The following is a 15232-nucleotide window of genomic DNA, read 5'->3' as shown; positions in this document are numbered from 1 at the left end:
CTCCTTCCCCTCAAAACAACTCCACACGAACGAAGTGAAGAATGGGTTCCTTGGGGGCTGGTCCTCCCAATTACCATTAACAGGAGTCAACTTTTATATGGTCACAGAAGAATAGACCCTTATTAGTGATAAAATAGAATAATTGTTTCAGGAATAAAGAGTGGAAAACTTGGGATTTTTTTTTTTTTTTTAAGGAATCATGAACTCATTTCTGGTGGCTGAGAGTGTACAAGTATTGAAATTCCCTGTTTGTTTGCCATGAGCTTATCACCTGTACAGAGGACTGATTTTCTGTCCCCTAAGTGGAGTTCTAAGGAACTGGCAAACCGAACTTTCATGCTCTGGAGAGAAAAATAGTTGCGTTTTGGTCTACCACCTCGCCATGCGACAATTTCATAAAAGGAAGCCCAAATCATACTTAATATACCGGGATTTAATTATGTAATTCATTGATCTCACTAATGGAAATCTTCCACCTTTTATTATTTCTGAGTTAATTTTTTTGTTGTTGTTTTTCCTCTCCAAAAGAAACCAAGTTTGAAAGGTCTCTATCTCTTCTCTTTATTCTTCACAAATTCTACCGTTTATTTGTTTGTGGTACTGGGGATTGAACCCAAGGACACTTAACCATGAAGCCACACCCCCAGCCCTTTTTTGTATTTTATTTAGGAACAAGGTCTCACTGAGTTCTTTAGTGCCTCACTAACTTGCTGAGGCTGGCTTTGAACTCGTGATCCTCCTGCCTCAGCCTCCCAAGCGTCTGAGGTTACAGGTGTGTGCCACCATGCCTGCCTGGCTGTTATTTTTAATAGTCTGATTTGATACAATTAAAACATGCAAGGGAAAGAAGACACGGATAGAGAAGCTCATTATTTACTAGAATTTAAGCTATTTGTGGCAAAGCTGGTTATTTGCTGCCTTAGCATGAGGCCCTCAGCTCTGAAGGCATCTCTCTGTGGCAACCCCAGATCCTTTCTCTCAATCTTAGAATAAACATCCCAGTCGTGCTGCAGTGCTGAGGACAGGGTTCGGTGTGTTTTTAGTATCCACGTGCTTGTGGGTAACATTTAAAAATCAAAGGGCGAGGAGACCAAACTTTGTAGGTGAGTGATGTTTATGCGACCTAATTTGTGCGGCTCTTATTTTAATAGCTGAGAGTTTATAAGCTAAAGGCAGTGCTAACTGTTGTCTTTTAATAGGTATATAAAAGGAAAACAGAAGCTGCCAAAAAGGAATACCTGAAGGCCCTGGCTGCATACAGGGCCAGCCTTGTTTCTAAGGTAAGCCTGTGTTCAGGGTGGGAAGCAGCCCTACGGCCTCAGAAAACAGGTGTGACTCCCCGGAGAGCTGATGAAAAGTACCTGAGCATCTCAAGCTTGATCCCATCAGAGATCAGCTGAATGAGGACGGGAGCAGTAGGACTTCATGTAGGCTGCTGGATCGGAAATGTTGCCAGAAGGTTCACAGATCAGTATGCAGGTGTAGGTGGCCACACAAATACAAATCTTCAATAGCCTTTAACTCTTTCCTTGTGTCGGGGATTGGAATCTGTCTTAATGTCCTCAATTTAAAACTGGGAGGTGATTTTGTCAGGCATTTTGGAAGACCATATCATAAATTCTTCAGTGGTTACATTATCCTCTTAGGCAATGGTGTTTTTTTTTTTTTTTTTTTTTTTTTTTGGTGCTGGGGATGGAACCTAGGGCCTTGTGCATGCAAGGGAAGCACTCTACTAACTGAGCTATATCCCCAGCCCACAATGGTGCATTTTTAATATCTTTTTATTTGTTTTTCTTAGTTATGCATGACAGTAAAATGTATTTTCACATTTCGTATGTACATGGAATATAACTTCCCATTCTTGTGTTGTACATGATGTGCAGTTAAACTGGTCCTGTATTCATATATGAACATACAAAAGTTTTGTTCGATTTTTTCTAGTGTCTTTCTCATTTCCATCCCCTCTCCCATCCCCCCACTTTGACTTGCCTAATCCTCCACCTCCACCCCACGTATTTTGAGTTAACATCTGCATATGAGAGAGAACATTTGACCTTTGGTTTTTTGGGATTGGCTTATTTTATTTAGCATGGTAACTCTCCAGTTCCATCCATTTACCAGCAAAAGCCATAATTTCATTCGTCTTTATGGCTGAGTAATATTTCATTGTGTATATGTACCACATTTTCTTTATCCATTCATCTGTTGAAGGGCATCTATGGAACCATCCTAGGTGGTTGGCTATTATTGTAAATTGAGCTGCTGTAGACATTGATGTGGCTGTGTCACTGTAGTATGGTGATTTTAAGTCCTTTGGATATATACTGAGGAGTGGGATAACTGGGTCAAGTGGTGGTTTCATTCCAAGTGTTTTGAGTAATTTTCATACTGCTTTCCAGAGTGGTTGCACCACTTTGCAGTCCCATCAACAATGTATGAGTATAAAATGGTCCATTTTTGACCAAACTGTTCCATATGATACATATAAATAAACCTCATGATTATTAAAATAAATAAAAAATAAATGTTCCAAGTACTAAGACATAGCATGTGTATTACACATAGACTATACAATGGACCCTGATGTATTACACAATTCCAAGGCAAATGCCACTCTAGTTGATTGTTACCTTGATCCAAAAGGAGTGTGAGCTATGCTGTTTATTTATTTATTTATTTATTTATTTATTATTTTGCCGTGCTGGGGATTGAACCCAGGACCTCATACATGCTAAGTAAATGCTCTTACCACTGAGCTATGCCCCCAGTCCTGAGCTATTTGTATCATTTTAATATTTAATTACATTGTCTTTGCCTAGAATTTAGATGGGCTTTGGAGAGGATAGTTTGAACTAATGTTTTTGCTGTGGATATATTTCTTCTGTGAAGTCGAGTTGCCATTTCATTGTCAGTGTTGCCTCAGGTACAACAGAGGACCTTGGAGCCCGCGTGAAAGGGTTTACTGCCTTTCTCTCTTTTTCACCTGAGTTTTTTTTCTTTACACTGAGATTTGCTGGGCGGGGGGCGGCGGGGTAGGGGGTGAGCAAGGATGGTGGAATGTGATGGACATCATTATCCAAAGTATGTATGAAGACACAGATTGGTGTGAACATACTTTATATACGACCAGAGATATGAAAAAGTGTGCTGTCTGTGTGTAATAAGAATTGTAATGCATTCTGCTGTCATTTATTTTTTAAAAAATCAATTAAAATTAAAAACAAATAAATAAATAAAATTAAAATTCCCAGGGTTGGGGGGAGATTTGCCGGGCTGGGGTTCTGGCTCTGTGGTGGAGCGCTTGCCTTGTATGTGTGAGCCACTGGGTTCCCTCCTCAGTACCACATAACATAACATAACATAACATAATAAATAAATAAATAAATAAAGTCCATCTACAACTAAAAATATATTTAAAAAAAAAAAAAAAGATTTGCTCCTGGCAGCTGCTCTGAATCAGATCCACAGGGTTCCTCCTGCCTTTGTTGACAGCTCTCAGGACACTTCCCACTTTGTTAGAAAAAGGAAACATTTATTGAGTCAATAGCAAAACCCTTTTCTGAGACTCTGGAAGACACATGCTGGGAAATATACTGATTCTGTACTCAGATTTGCACACTGCTAGAAAACTCTGTGAGCTACAGGTGTTCACACTGGATAAATGAGATGGGAGTACAGGGAAGAGCCGTACTTCTTCAGTAGATCATTTATTCATTCATTTACCCAGAAGTGATCTTTGTGCATTAAAGCATGAATAATGGACCATACAACGATTGAAGCCAAGAACCAGTTTCTCAGATAGCAACAACCATGGCTGGGCTCATCAAGTCTGTGACTAACTTAGAAGGCATAACTTAAAAGTGATACATTGTAGCATGCTGCTATCATATATAACTAATTAAAAATTTAAAAAAAAAATTTTAAAAAGTGATAATTGGATTAAGATCAGGATCCAGAGGTGTTTCCTGATGGACTTCAATGACCCCCAAAAACCCAATGGGACAGAATTTTTAAAAGAGTAAACCTTAAAGTATTGTTTCATTTTTTAATTCAGTAGATGCTATTTGGGAGGATCCTAAATCTATACTCTGAGACCTAAAGTAGTCCTTGAGGTATAAGCTTAAATAATTTCCTCCTGAACCCAAAGTGTGAAATAGCTGCCAATACCATGATCTCAGAGGAGGCAGCTTCTAATTGCACAGAGTGATGATTAGACCACCACCAGAACTGGCTGATTTGGAACCCATAATTTAAAGAGATGGGGACCCATTGCAGGCTGTCCAGCATGTTGCCTCCATGCTGGTGAAGACTGAAAAGCAAATCCTAGTAGAATAATTACAAGAATCAGGAGACAAGAATTTGGATACATTGATTTTAGTCCTCAAATATAAGAGCCACGATGTAAAGGAAGCTAATAATTGAGATTTCCGTGTCTTAGACAGACTATTCATCCAAGGGGTTAAATAACCCAGAGCAAGATCTCATTCCCACCATTACAGATAACATAGGGGGTGCATCATATTCCCATTTACTGGACACCTCTGTGTGCAAGAGCCTGGAATTTCCTTCCTTAAGTAGTGACCCCACCATCACTTTTCATCTTCCAGCAAATTAAGAGAAGCTTACTATTAAACCATAGGAGGGTAAACATGGCAAGACAGGAACTCTACAATCACCCATCCAGCTCCACTTACTATCAAGATGGCCCCTGTTAAAAGCATAATGGTGCAATTGCCCATGTAGACTTTCCTGTGGTTTCTTCCTTGAGACCACCTTGGTGATTTTCTAACATTAGAGTATATATGATCTACATATACATATTTATATGTAAAAAATTGTGTATACTTTGTGGGTCATATCATGAGTTTTTTTTTTAAGATAATTTTGAATATTCATAGCCATTATCTTACCCTAAGTCTTCAAAATGGGACTCTCTAGTAGCAGGTAGTCATTCTGGGTTTTCATAAGGCAGAGAGTTGTTCACAGAGGGATGATACTTTACAGTGACAATTTTGTGTTCAATCAGAAGCCCTCAGAAATGACTTTGTCTACTTGGGGGACTCCTTGTAAGGTGACTCAGGTTTCTTCTAATAGCAGGGTTTTATAATTGGAGTCATAAAAGCTATAAGTACTTTAAATCATGAAAGATACTAGACGGCCACTTGATGTCTCCAAAGTGCCCCCTGCTCCTTCCTTCTCAAAAGATACCTCTAATTTTGTGGAACAAAAGAAGAAAGAGAATAGTCTTTAAGATGAATTATTCCAATCACTATTGCATTTGTAAAATAGTTTACCCTTGTGGAAGTAATTAGTGTATTTTTAGCACAGAATAGGTTTCCATGTTGGACCACAGATTTTTCACGTGTCATTAAGAGATTGTTCAGGCATGTGAAGGCTGAACATTCTTCTCTTATCCTTTGATAAATTCTGGAGATCTTCACCATGGCTAGCCAGGCATGGTGGCACATGTCTGTAATCCCAGCAGCTCAGGAGACTGAAGCAGGAATTCAAAGCCAGCCTCAGCAACTTGGCAAAGATGTAAGCAACTTAGCAAGATCTGTCTCAAAGCAAAATTGAAAAAGGTTGGGGATGTGGTTCAATGTCGAAGCACACTTGGGTTCAATCCCCAGTACCCCAAAAATCACAGTTGGTAAACCGGAAACATTTCTAAAGTTGTAAAGGACTTCAGTTTAGTATCTCAGAGTAAACTAATTATGTTTTCTTATAGTCAAGTGAGCACTGGCATTAATAATTATGAAAACACAGGGTTTTGAAGTTTTCTAGTAGTGATAGTTTCCTGGTGATAGTAGTTGTTAATTGATGAAAATACATAACATTTATCAAGTGCTTCTCAAGGGCCAGGCACTGTTCTAAATGCTTAACACATGAGCTCATTTAATTCCCATAACCTCTGTATAAGGTCAATGCCCTATAATTCCATGTTATAGATGAGGAAACTCATGAATAGGTGGGTGAATTAAGTGGCCCAAAGATACAAAATTGTTCAGTAGCAGAGCTGGATTTGAACCCAGGCCAGTCTGCACTTCATTGTTTTTCAATGTGCGGTACCTCAGTGGCGAGGTTAGTATCGACTTAAATGCTGAAGAGTTAGTATTTTTAAAAACCTGTATCAGTCATCTTTTGTTATGCAGTAGTGTTGTGTAACTACCAACCACAAAGCACAGTGACTTATAAAGAAGCACTTATCTCTGAGCAAGCCAGTTAGCTGGTTGGTTCTTCAGATCCAGCCCCGCTCCTCTATCTGGGGTCAGCTCACAGGTTGTTGGGGAGGTGGCTGGAGTTACTTGCATGCCTGTAGTTGGCTGGCTGGCAGTGAGTGGGCTCTTGAGGGGGGCCATTTGGGTCATGTGTCTGGCCTGCATGTGGTGCTAATAGGTTGCCAGAGAGTGAGTGGAAGGGTGCACCGTCTTGAGCCTTAGTGTGGATATTGGATAGTGCTTCTTTCATTCCATTCTAGTGACCAAAGCAAAGGCACAAGGGCAGCTTTGACTCAAGAGGGTAGAGAATTTGACTGTGTCCCAGAGGAGCTAAATAGTCACATGACAAAGGCCATGGAGATAGGAAGGCATGAATCATGGTGGCTGTCATTGAAGTCAATTTATAATGCTTAAAAATATGTAGGTACTCTACATACTTGTAGATCATAACATTCTGGAATTTTCTTCCCCCAAATTCAGGCTGCCGCTGAGTCAGCAGAAGCCCAGACCATTCGTTCTGTTCAGCAGACCCTGGCGTCGACCAATCTGACTTCCTCCCTCCTTCTCAACACTCCGCTGGCTCAACATGGAACGGTACCAGCCTCACCTCAGACTCTCTCACAGTCGCTCCCTAGGTCAATCGCTCCCAAACCCTTAACCATGAGACTCCCCATGAACCAGATTGTCACATCGGTCACCATCGCGGCCAACATGCCCTCGAACATTGGGGCTCCGCTGATAAGCTCCATGGGGACCACCATGGTTGGCTCAGCCACCTCCACCCAAGTGAGCCCTTCGGTGCAAACCCAACAGCATCAGATGCAATTGCAGCAGCAGCAACAGCAGCAGCAGCAGCAACAGATGCAACAGATGCAGCAGCAGCAACTCCAGCAGCACCAAATGCATCAGCAGATCCAGCAGCAGATGCAGCAGCAGCATTTTCAGCACCACATGCAGCAGCACCTGCAGCAGCAGCAGCAGCAGCAGCATCTCCAGCAGCAAATCAACCAACAGCAGCTGCAGCAGCAGCTGCAGCAGCACATCCAGCTGCAGCAGCTGCAACACATGCAGCACCAGTCTCAGCCTTCTCCCCGGCAGCACTCTCCTGTCACCTCTCAGATCACATCCCCCATCCCTGCCATCGGGAGCCCCCAGCCGGCCTCTCAGCAGCACCAGTCGCAAATCCAGTCTCAGACACAGACTCAAGTATTGTCACAGGTCAGTATTTTCTGAAGATGCACTCGGCAGGTGGATTTGCGTGCCGAGGAGAGCGACACAGGAGGGGAAGGCACACGGGGCTGGAACGTGTAAGCTGGTGTTGGTTATGCAGAAATGTGTAACAGATCAAACGGTCCTCTCGAGCGTCTATTAGATAGGCAATAAGAACTACAGTGTAGCTGGGTACCACCTCTTAGCTGACTATCAATCACTTCGTTTTTAAACAAGGAAAGCTGTGCTCTTTTATGTGATGCCTTTTTTTTATTTATTCAGGCTATACCTACAATATGTGAATCAAACCGTTTAATGAATCCTGGGACATTACTGATGACTATAAACTGGCCTCTCTGAGTCATAGAAAATGGCCTTATTTCTCCAGAAGTGAGTTAACCACACTTCCAGGCTGTTTGAACTTCCGAAGCCCTAAAAATAAAATAAAAATAAAAAGCACAGTTGTAACTACCTGAAATATGAAGATCCAGTTTCATACAAACATTTGTATGACGTAAATCGTTGATGGCATTTTTTTTGTCATGAAAAAAAAATAATAATAATGTAAATCACAGACTTTTGCCAAAGCTCTTATTTTTTTTCCTAAATCTCTCCAGAAAAAAAAAATGCAAGTGATTAAATTCAATTATTGACTCATTTCCACTTTTTATCCAGGACTTCTCCAAATCAAGCCACAGTATATGTTGTAACAATATCTATGACCACTGTTAGCCCAAGCTATTCATTGCAATTAGAAGAAAAGAAATGTGAATACTATATTCCGTGTTTTGAGTGACAAGTTTCGAAAAATAAAAACACTGTATTTTTAAAAGGGAAATGCACTTAAATGAAAACAGTTATTACAAAAGTTAAGATTTAAAAAGAAAAAAAGCAAGAGTTTTTATTATGATGTAATACCGGTAGAATATTTAAAAGGCACACTACATCTGAATAATCAATGTAAATATTTTCTTTCAAAGTTGTAAGTTTTCATATCATGTGTTGTAAAGTTTTCCTAAATGAGGCTTTAACGTAAACACTGGTGACATAAACCATTCATTGCTACGTTGCTTATTGTGTTTTTATGCTGTTTTATACTTTTTTATGAGTTAACGATAGCAGCGATTAAGTTGTTTGTATTTTGCTTAAACTGAAACAAAATGCTTTTATCTTGCTATAGAATAAACACATTTCAGTAAAAACTGTGGACTGTATTTTGATGCAACAACGAGGAAACTGTTCACTTTTCAAATAAAATGCTATGTCAAATTTCACTTTCGTTTCCTTGAATACATATAAGATGGGGAAATAGGGCACGTGCTCCATTAGTTTCCACCCCAGCTTCGTCGTTTCATTTTCATTTGGAAACGTGATATTCGTGGCTAAGAATTCTGATTGATCAGGCTAAAACCGGAGTCCTTAAAAAGTACTGGAAATATCTTTATAATATTCTTTTTGTTAAGATGCAGGTACAAGGTAAATAGAGAAAAGCAATCATCTTCTCTTTTGGGGCCACAACTATCTGGCATGGTGTGGTTATTGCTATTAAAATGGATGGTGAATGCTAATTTTAAAGCCAAAATAATTATTTCAGTGCCCATTTCTTCCCCCTCTGTTTTGCTCTATGGTGGCTTCTCTTTGAGAGCCGTGTGACCACTATCCCCAGTTGTCTTGCATGATTAATTACAGCATCTGTCCTGTCAGAAGCTATAATGAAGAGGTCTTGATAAAAATTGCAAATTACCACTGGCAACAGTCTTAAACTGCTTATGATAAAATGAAAATTAAAAACAGCAAGTGTCAACCCTGACCAGAATCCTAATCTGGAAAAATGAGGGTGTGTGTGTGTGGTGCTGTCCAGAGATACTGTGTGCAAGACATTCAAAAATAATAGAATATGGATTCCTCAAAGTTGTTGTATTTCAAAGAATATTTACTGTATGTTGTGGGTTATGAATAATGAATTCAGCTTTCAATATTTCATAATCCTTGCGTACTCTGTATTATGTACAAATATTGAACAGCAAGAGATTCTAATTATAAATTTATAGATTTCTTGCCGTAGAAAAATTTATGTCTAAATTGAAGCTTTTCATAAGATGTATTAGTTGACAGGTATCCGTGTTCAAACAGTCTTAGGAAGATGTCTAATCACATCTACGAGGGAGCATTCTATTCCACAAAGAAATACATCAGACCCATCAGAAGCAGAGCTGATGGTAAAAGATTTTCTGTGAATTGAAACTAACATTACATAACAATAAGAACCATTTTATATTCTGTTGTGAAACCTTTAGACAAATGTCTTCAAAATTAATTGCTAAACTACATGTGACAGTAATTGTGTATTAGTTCTATAATTGTCATTTTGAAAACCCATGAAGTATTGCTTGGAAAAAAATGTCACTAGTGATAAGACTTAATTGCAAGTGAAGTCTGTTTTCAACTGTTTGCAGTTAGAGGCAGGTGTTGTAACATCTATTAAATGATTTTATAAATCTTAGGTATTATCACATTTGATTAAATGCTGCTAAGCCACTGACGGTCAATTCCAGGGGAAAAAAGAGAAAAAAAAAATAAACCAATACTTTAATTACTACAGTTTTAAAAATTAATCACCAGGCGAAATTATGTATTTAAAATGTCAAAAGGCTTGAATCATGAAAACAATCTTCCAACCTTTTTATCAAATTATTTTTCTCGGATTCACAAAAGCATATTATGAATCAACTAGTATTTTAATTTATTCATGAAACTGGTTTCTATTCCTGAGATTTAAGTAAGTCCTGGTGCACTTTTTTTTTCTTTTTTTCTTTTTCTAGTTACAGATCAGAAATAAATCAGGGTAATGAAACAGAGGCATGAGAAATGTGGTATCTGATTGGTACAGACCTCTTAAGTGGTATGTGGTATATAGACATTAAGGGGTCTCTCCTCTCCCCTATCACCTCCATCTCATGTCTACCTTGCCTCCCCCCTGCAGTGGGGACATTATTTTATTACTCTTGGCTAAACATGCTCTTTTTGCATTAACCTGTACTGCCGTATGATGAAAGAACATAAGGAGTTTTCATTTTTAGCTGACACGGGGTCATTAGTTCCCGACTCAAAGAACAAAAGCTTAAATGCCTTCGTGCAGCATAATTTCTGCAATATATTACCACCTGATGGAGGTTCAAAGGCTTTCTAGACAGATGGATTAATATCTCAAGTTTAAGTAGGAGTCCTCCGCTGTGTCCATTCAGTGGACTTTAGACATCTGAATGGTTTCTTTCCCATTTCTCACTTCATGGAACATTTTTCAGCACTGGACTTCAATCTAACCTTTCCTCCTCCCCCCCCCACCCCCTTTGTTTGGCTTTTGTTTTGCAACAGCTGTTATTATCGTTTTTGGTCAGCTGTGATTGCTGGAGGCAAAATAGGACCAGATGGTGTTTTGCTATGCATGAATGGAGCGTTAGAGGAGTTGGGATTGAATAGGCCAAGTTTGAATGGTGTCTATGCACCACCTGCCTGCCTTAGCCGTGGTGTACACATCACAGTAGCATGATCCGTCTCAGACCTACTAGAATCGGATGGGAAAGTGGAGAGCTGGGTGGATTTTCTCCATATTTATTGATCCTCCATGCACTAACAGAATAATGCAGCATACAGTCAATTTGAGTTAATTGGATATGACACAGCATGGACATGTAATCTATCACTGTAGAATCCTGGTTCACTTTAAGGATTTCACTGCTCCCCAAAACACACACACACAAACACACACATAATAGCAAAAATTAATGGGCTAAAAGGCACAAGTTAAAAAAAATAGCCTGTCTCAAATAGACTAAGTCCCTGACATTGAGGTTTGGGGAGGAAGAAGATATTTTTAAATGTTATTTGTTACCAGTCAATAATTCAAGGTAAGAAAACTTGTAATTCTGATATAAATAGAGAATTTTTGATGTTATCCTTCAAATATTGCAAATATCCTTACACTTATAAAAAAATGTGCCTTACTAAGAAACCACAGACATACAACCAGACTTGAATTATCTTTGAAAATATTCTTCAGTATATAAATTTTTGTCCCTGGTCTACACAGATGTAGTTAGCTTTACTATCTGAACTGACCACAAGGATTAACGCTTTCCAGAATGTTAAAGCTGGTGAACCGGTTTAACTGGTATCAACTGTGATCCTACAGGTGTGTACGTCGTATGCATCAGTGTGTGTTGCTAAGGAAAAGCTTCCTCATCCCATAGACGTGAAATCAGATATGCAGACAGACAGCTACATTTGCCTAAGGCCCTAATTACTTAATTTTACTTCTGCAACATGCAAAACCTGGTGATCCTCCCAAAGGAGGAGCAAAAATAAACAGGACCTTCTGTTTACTTTGTATATGCTTGAAATTTTCCATAATAAAAGTTTACCAAAAAAATTAAAGATAACAAAGCTATCCTTCACCTGAGGAGTTTTCATTTTTTATTGGGGTAGGGAAGATACCCACTGGACAGAATGATCAATGTACCCACAAGGGACACAAATTTGTGTGTGGGGTGGGGTCAGTTTGTTGAATCTGAGAAAATGAGCATTCATTTAGGAAGGGGAGAGATTGCAATTGGTTAGGGGTATTAAAGAAAGCCGCATGAAATTATTGGCATTTGAGAAGTGCCTTGAAGACTGGGGTAAGATTTCATTCAGTAGGCCAAAATGGAAGTCCTATCCTGGTAGGATTAGCCAACGGGAGGGTTGGAGGAAAGCTGTTCATGTTGAAAGCACAGGTACCTCCGAGCCACAGTAGAGAATCCAGCAAAACTGGACACAGTGCTTTTGCAGAGGTGAGCTGGAGAAAGTTCAGGAAAGGAAGTTTGAGGTCAGATTGTGGAAGGTCTGCTGGGGAATCATAAAAATCACTGAAGACCTCCTAATAAGGAAGGTTATGATCAGCGTTGACTGAATGCATGAAGAGTTTTATCTTATGTTTTTACAAGTGAGTACTCAGCTGGCACTGAAAGCAGAAAGAAAAATGGAGCAAGATCCTTCCCCTTGAAAATGTACCTCAGTATTTGATTATTCACATGCATAAGTAAAGCCAGGGCTTCACGTTCTCCCACACACTTCTTCCATCTTCCTGGTGCAAGAACTCCATCGAGAAAGGCAAATCCAGGCATTTTGGGTGGCAATGGTAGAATAAGCCTTATTCTGACATTAGCATCAAGAGAGACATCATTTTCTGCATTTCTGCTGTGAAAAGAAAGCTATTTTCACCAGTGGTAAAAAGTACCTCTCGGTGCTTGAACTCAAATGTGATGAATGATGAAAAGAAACCCTTGCTTTGTTGCTGAGTAAAACCTCAGGCAGCGCTGGGAGGAATGTTGGTTATGGTCTCAATTTAATTTCAAAGAAGAATCTTCACAGATAGGAAACGTGAATGTGGATGCACACTTCTTAGCAAAGGAATAATGCTCTTTTGTAAAACATCTCATTATCTCCGCCATTTGTATAGCACTCTGTACTTTTCAAAGCCATTTTCTGTGGATTACTTTGTTCATTTTCTTCTCTAGATGGGGCAGGAGTCAACCTCGTGGAACTAATTAGGAAACTGAGGCACTGAGACTTGTGACTTGTTCCCATGTTTTTGTTTAGAAGAGGCACAATTGAAATTGGAGTGGACATTTTCTTATTCTAGGTCTCCAGTCATTACGTTTGCTTTCAAATATTTGTGTATGACATATATATTTTTTACATAATTGTATAGAGGATGTGTAACTGTATATGCTCTTGCTTGATAGAAATCCATCCCAGTACTAAACAGAGGCACTAATCCATGTGCCTAGGCAAGCAGTAAACCCAGGTGAGTGCCACCCAACCTGGGTTCCTCAATGGGGCACAGTGCCACCTGGCCCTTGTTTGGGCATGAACACTTTCCAGTCTGATTGTTTTTCTTACCACAGTCTCTCTGTCATTATTTTGTATTCAAGCAAACAGCTTTGACTTGCGTTCAAGTTTTAGGACTGCAGGTGCCATCCAAGTGCCAAAGCATGATATTGCACTACATGTTTAAAAAACAATAACGAAAAAGTAAGTTTCAAGGGAGACTGAGATGGGTGAGCATCAGGTGGGTGTGTCTCGATATGCATTATGTGCAGAATCCAGTGAACAGATCCAATATGGAGCCTGGGAAAACACAGGGGTCAATCCGTCTCCATCCTGCACACTGCTTTGTGACTTCCCAGTCTTTCTGGGAAGACATGCCCCTTTTTGCTAAGTGGGGTGTATTCTACCACAGGGAGCCACTTGTCAAAGGAGATACTTCCCCTGTCAACAAGATTGTACTGTTGACTTAATTTTAAATAAAGCACCAAATCTTACATTGCAAATGGTCTCTTGCTAAGGTTGAGTAGAATTCTAAATGTATTCACCAGGAACACCAGGCACACACGAGTATTCTGGTGAATGAATATTTTGGGGTTTCCATTTGTTAAGGTATTTGGGGGACTTGCCCAAAATCAACAAAGTAATGGTTATTTTGAGATGTAGGTTTTTTTTTCAGATTTTTGCCCTACTTTTTCTTTCCAGTCAGTTTGCCTTGCGTCCAAGGATATATTCTTCCTGAGAAAGATGGTTTTGATAACATTCCTTGTTATATGTCATGGCTGTCATCCCTCTGACATGCAAGAGACAGCCTTAATTCTCAGTTTGTCACAATGAGCGAAAATGATGCCACATCCTAAACCTGCCTTAATTGGTAATTTGCAAATTTGATACAAGATCTTAGTCCAAATTACCCAGGCCTGCTGTTCCAACCCTCACCCTTTCTGCCCATTCTTAATCCTCTCCTCTATAATTGGTATTGAGTACGTGGCATCCCAGGGGACAAATAACAGCATCTAAGGAAATTACTTACATACAGTCTGACCTCTTGTGTGCTTTTTGGATGCCAAATTAAGACATCCATCTTTGAATGTTTGGACAGTTACCTGGAAGGACTGGCACCATTTCGTCCATAATAACATTTTTATAAATTGTCCAAATGCTGGCATACCTAGCTTGGAACTTTTTAAATGATGTTCAGAATATTTTGGCCAATGAATATGAGCATGGCCACAGTTCTTTCCAAAACAGAACCTAATTTCATGGGGAAATGTAGTATCCATTTGTATGCAGCAAATAAAATCAGAATTGCTCATGTTATTTGGAGGTGAGATCCTCACACTCTCCCTCCCAAAAAAGAAATAGTATGTTTTCTTACAGCCAAACTCCTAAAATCATGATTGGCAAGGAGATCAGGACTTCTGTCAGGGAAAATTTTCAAAATTGAAATATGCTAAAATTTGACAATGGTATTTGTTTTTAGATCATCCAAAGCCCAGAAATGTGTTGCTTGGGCTCAATTAACTGCTAGCTACAAGTAACCAATCAAAACAATGACTCTCGACAACAGGTACAAATCATCTTTCTTGGGTCAGGTTTTACTTGCTGCTAAGAAACTGGTTTATTTTTAGGTTGTGACTAAAGTGTTTATTGCTAGAAAACAACTGATTTTGTCTGTTGGGAACAAAATATGAACTTTGTTCAATTCATCTCTCTAGGTCAGCCTTGAGTAGGTAGGTTCTAGTTGTCTACAGAAGTTTAAATTCTTGAACCAAAAACTGTTTAGAGATCAGAGTCATCTTTTTTTTTTTTAAGTTGCTATTCTTTTTTTGTGGGGAGGAAGTATTGGGATTGAACTCAGGGGCACTCTGCCACTGAGCCACATCCCCAGCCCTATTTTGTATTTTATATAGTGACAGGGTCTCACTGAGTTCCTTAGT

The 15232-nt window shown here is 39.4% G+C and overlaps 1 protein-coding gene across 2 annotated transcripts in view; it reads left to right on the top strand.

Moving 5' to 3' along the window:
• Positions 1–7451, top strand: part of TOX3 (TOX high mobility group box family member 3) — a gene marked incomplete at its 3' end in the record, with an annotated part of 103852 nt that extends 96401 nt beyond the window's left edge. For both annotated transcript variants that reach the window (XM_081275332.1, XM_081275331.1), the window contains exons 6-7: positions 1200–1280; positions 6699–7451. In XM_081275332.1, the coding sequence (XP_081131458.1) occupies positions 1200–1280; positions 6699–7451 (834 nt within the window). The remainder of the gene's footprint in view (positions 1–1199; positions 1281–6698) is intronic.
• Between the last annotated feature and the right edge of the window lie 7781 nt (positions 7452–15232).

The sequence above is a fragment of the Spermophilus citellus genome (genome assembly GCF_964194105.1).
Source record: "Spermophilus citellus genome assembly, chromosome: 18".
Lineage (NCBI taxonomy): Eukaryota > Metazoa > Chordata > Mammalia > Rodentia > Sciuridae > Spermophilus > Spermophilus citellus.
This window is presented reverse-complemented; position numbering and strand designations above follow the sequence as displayed.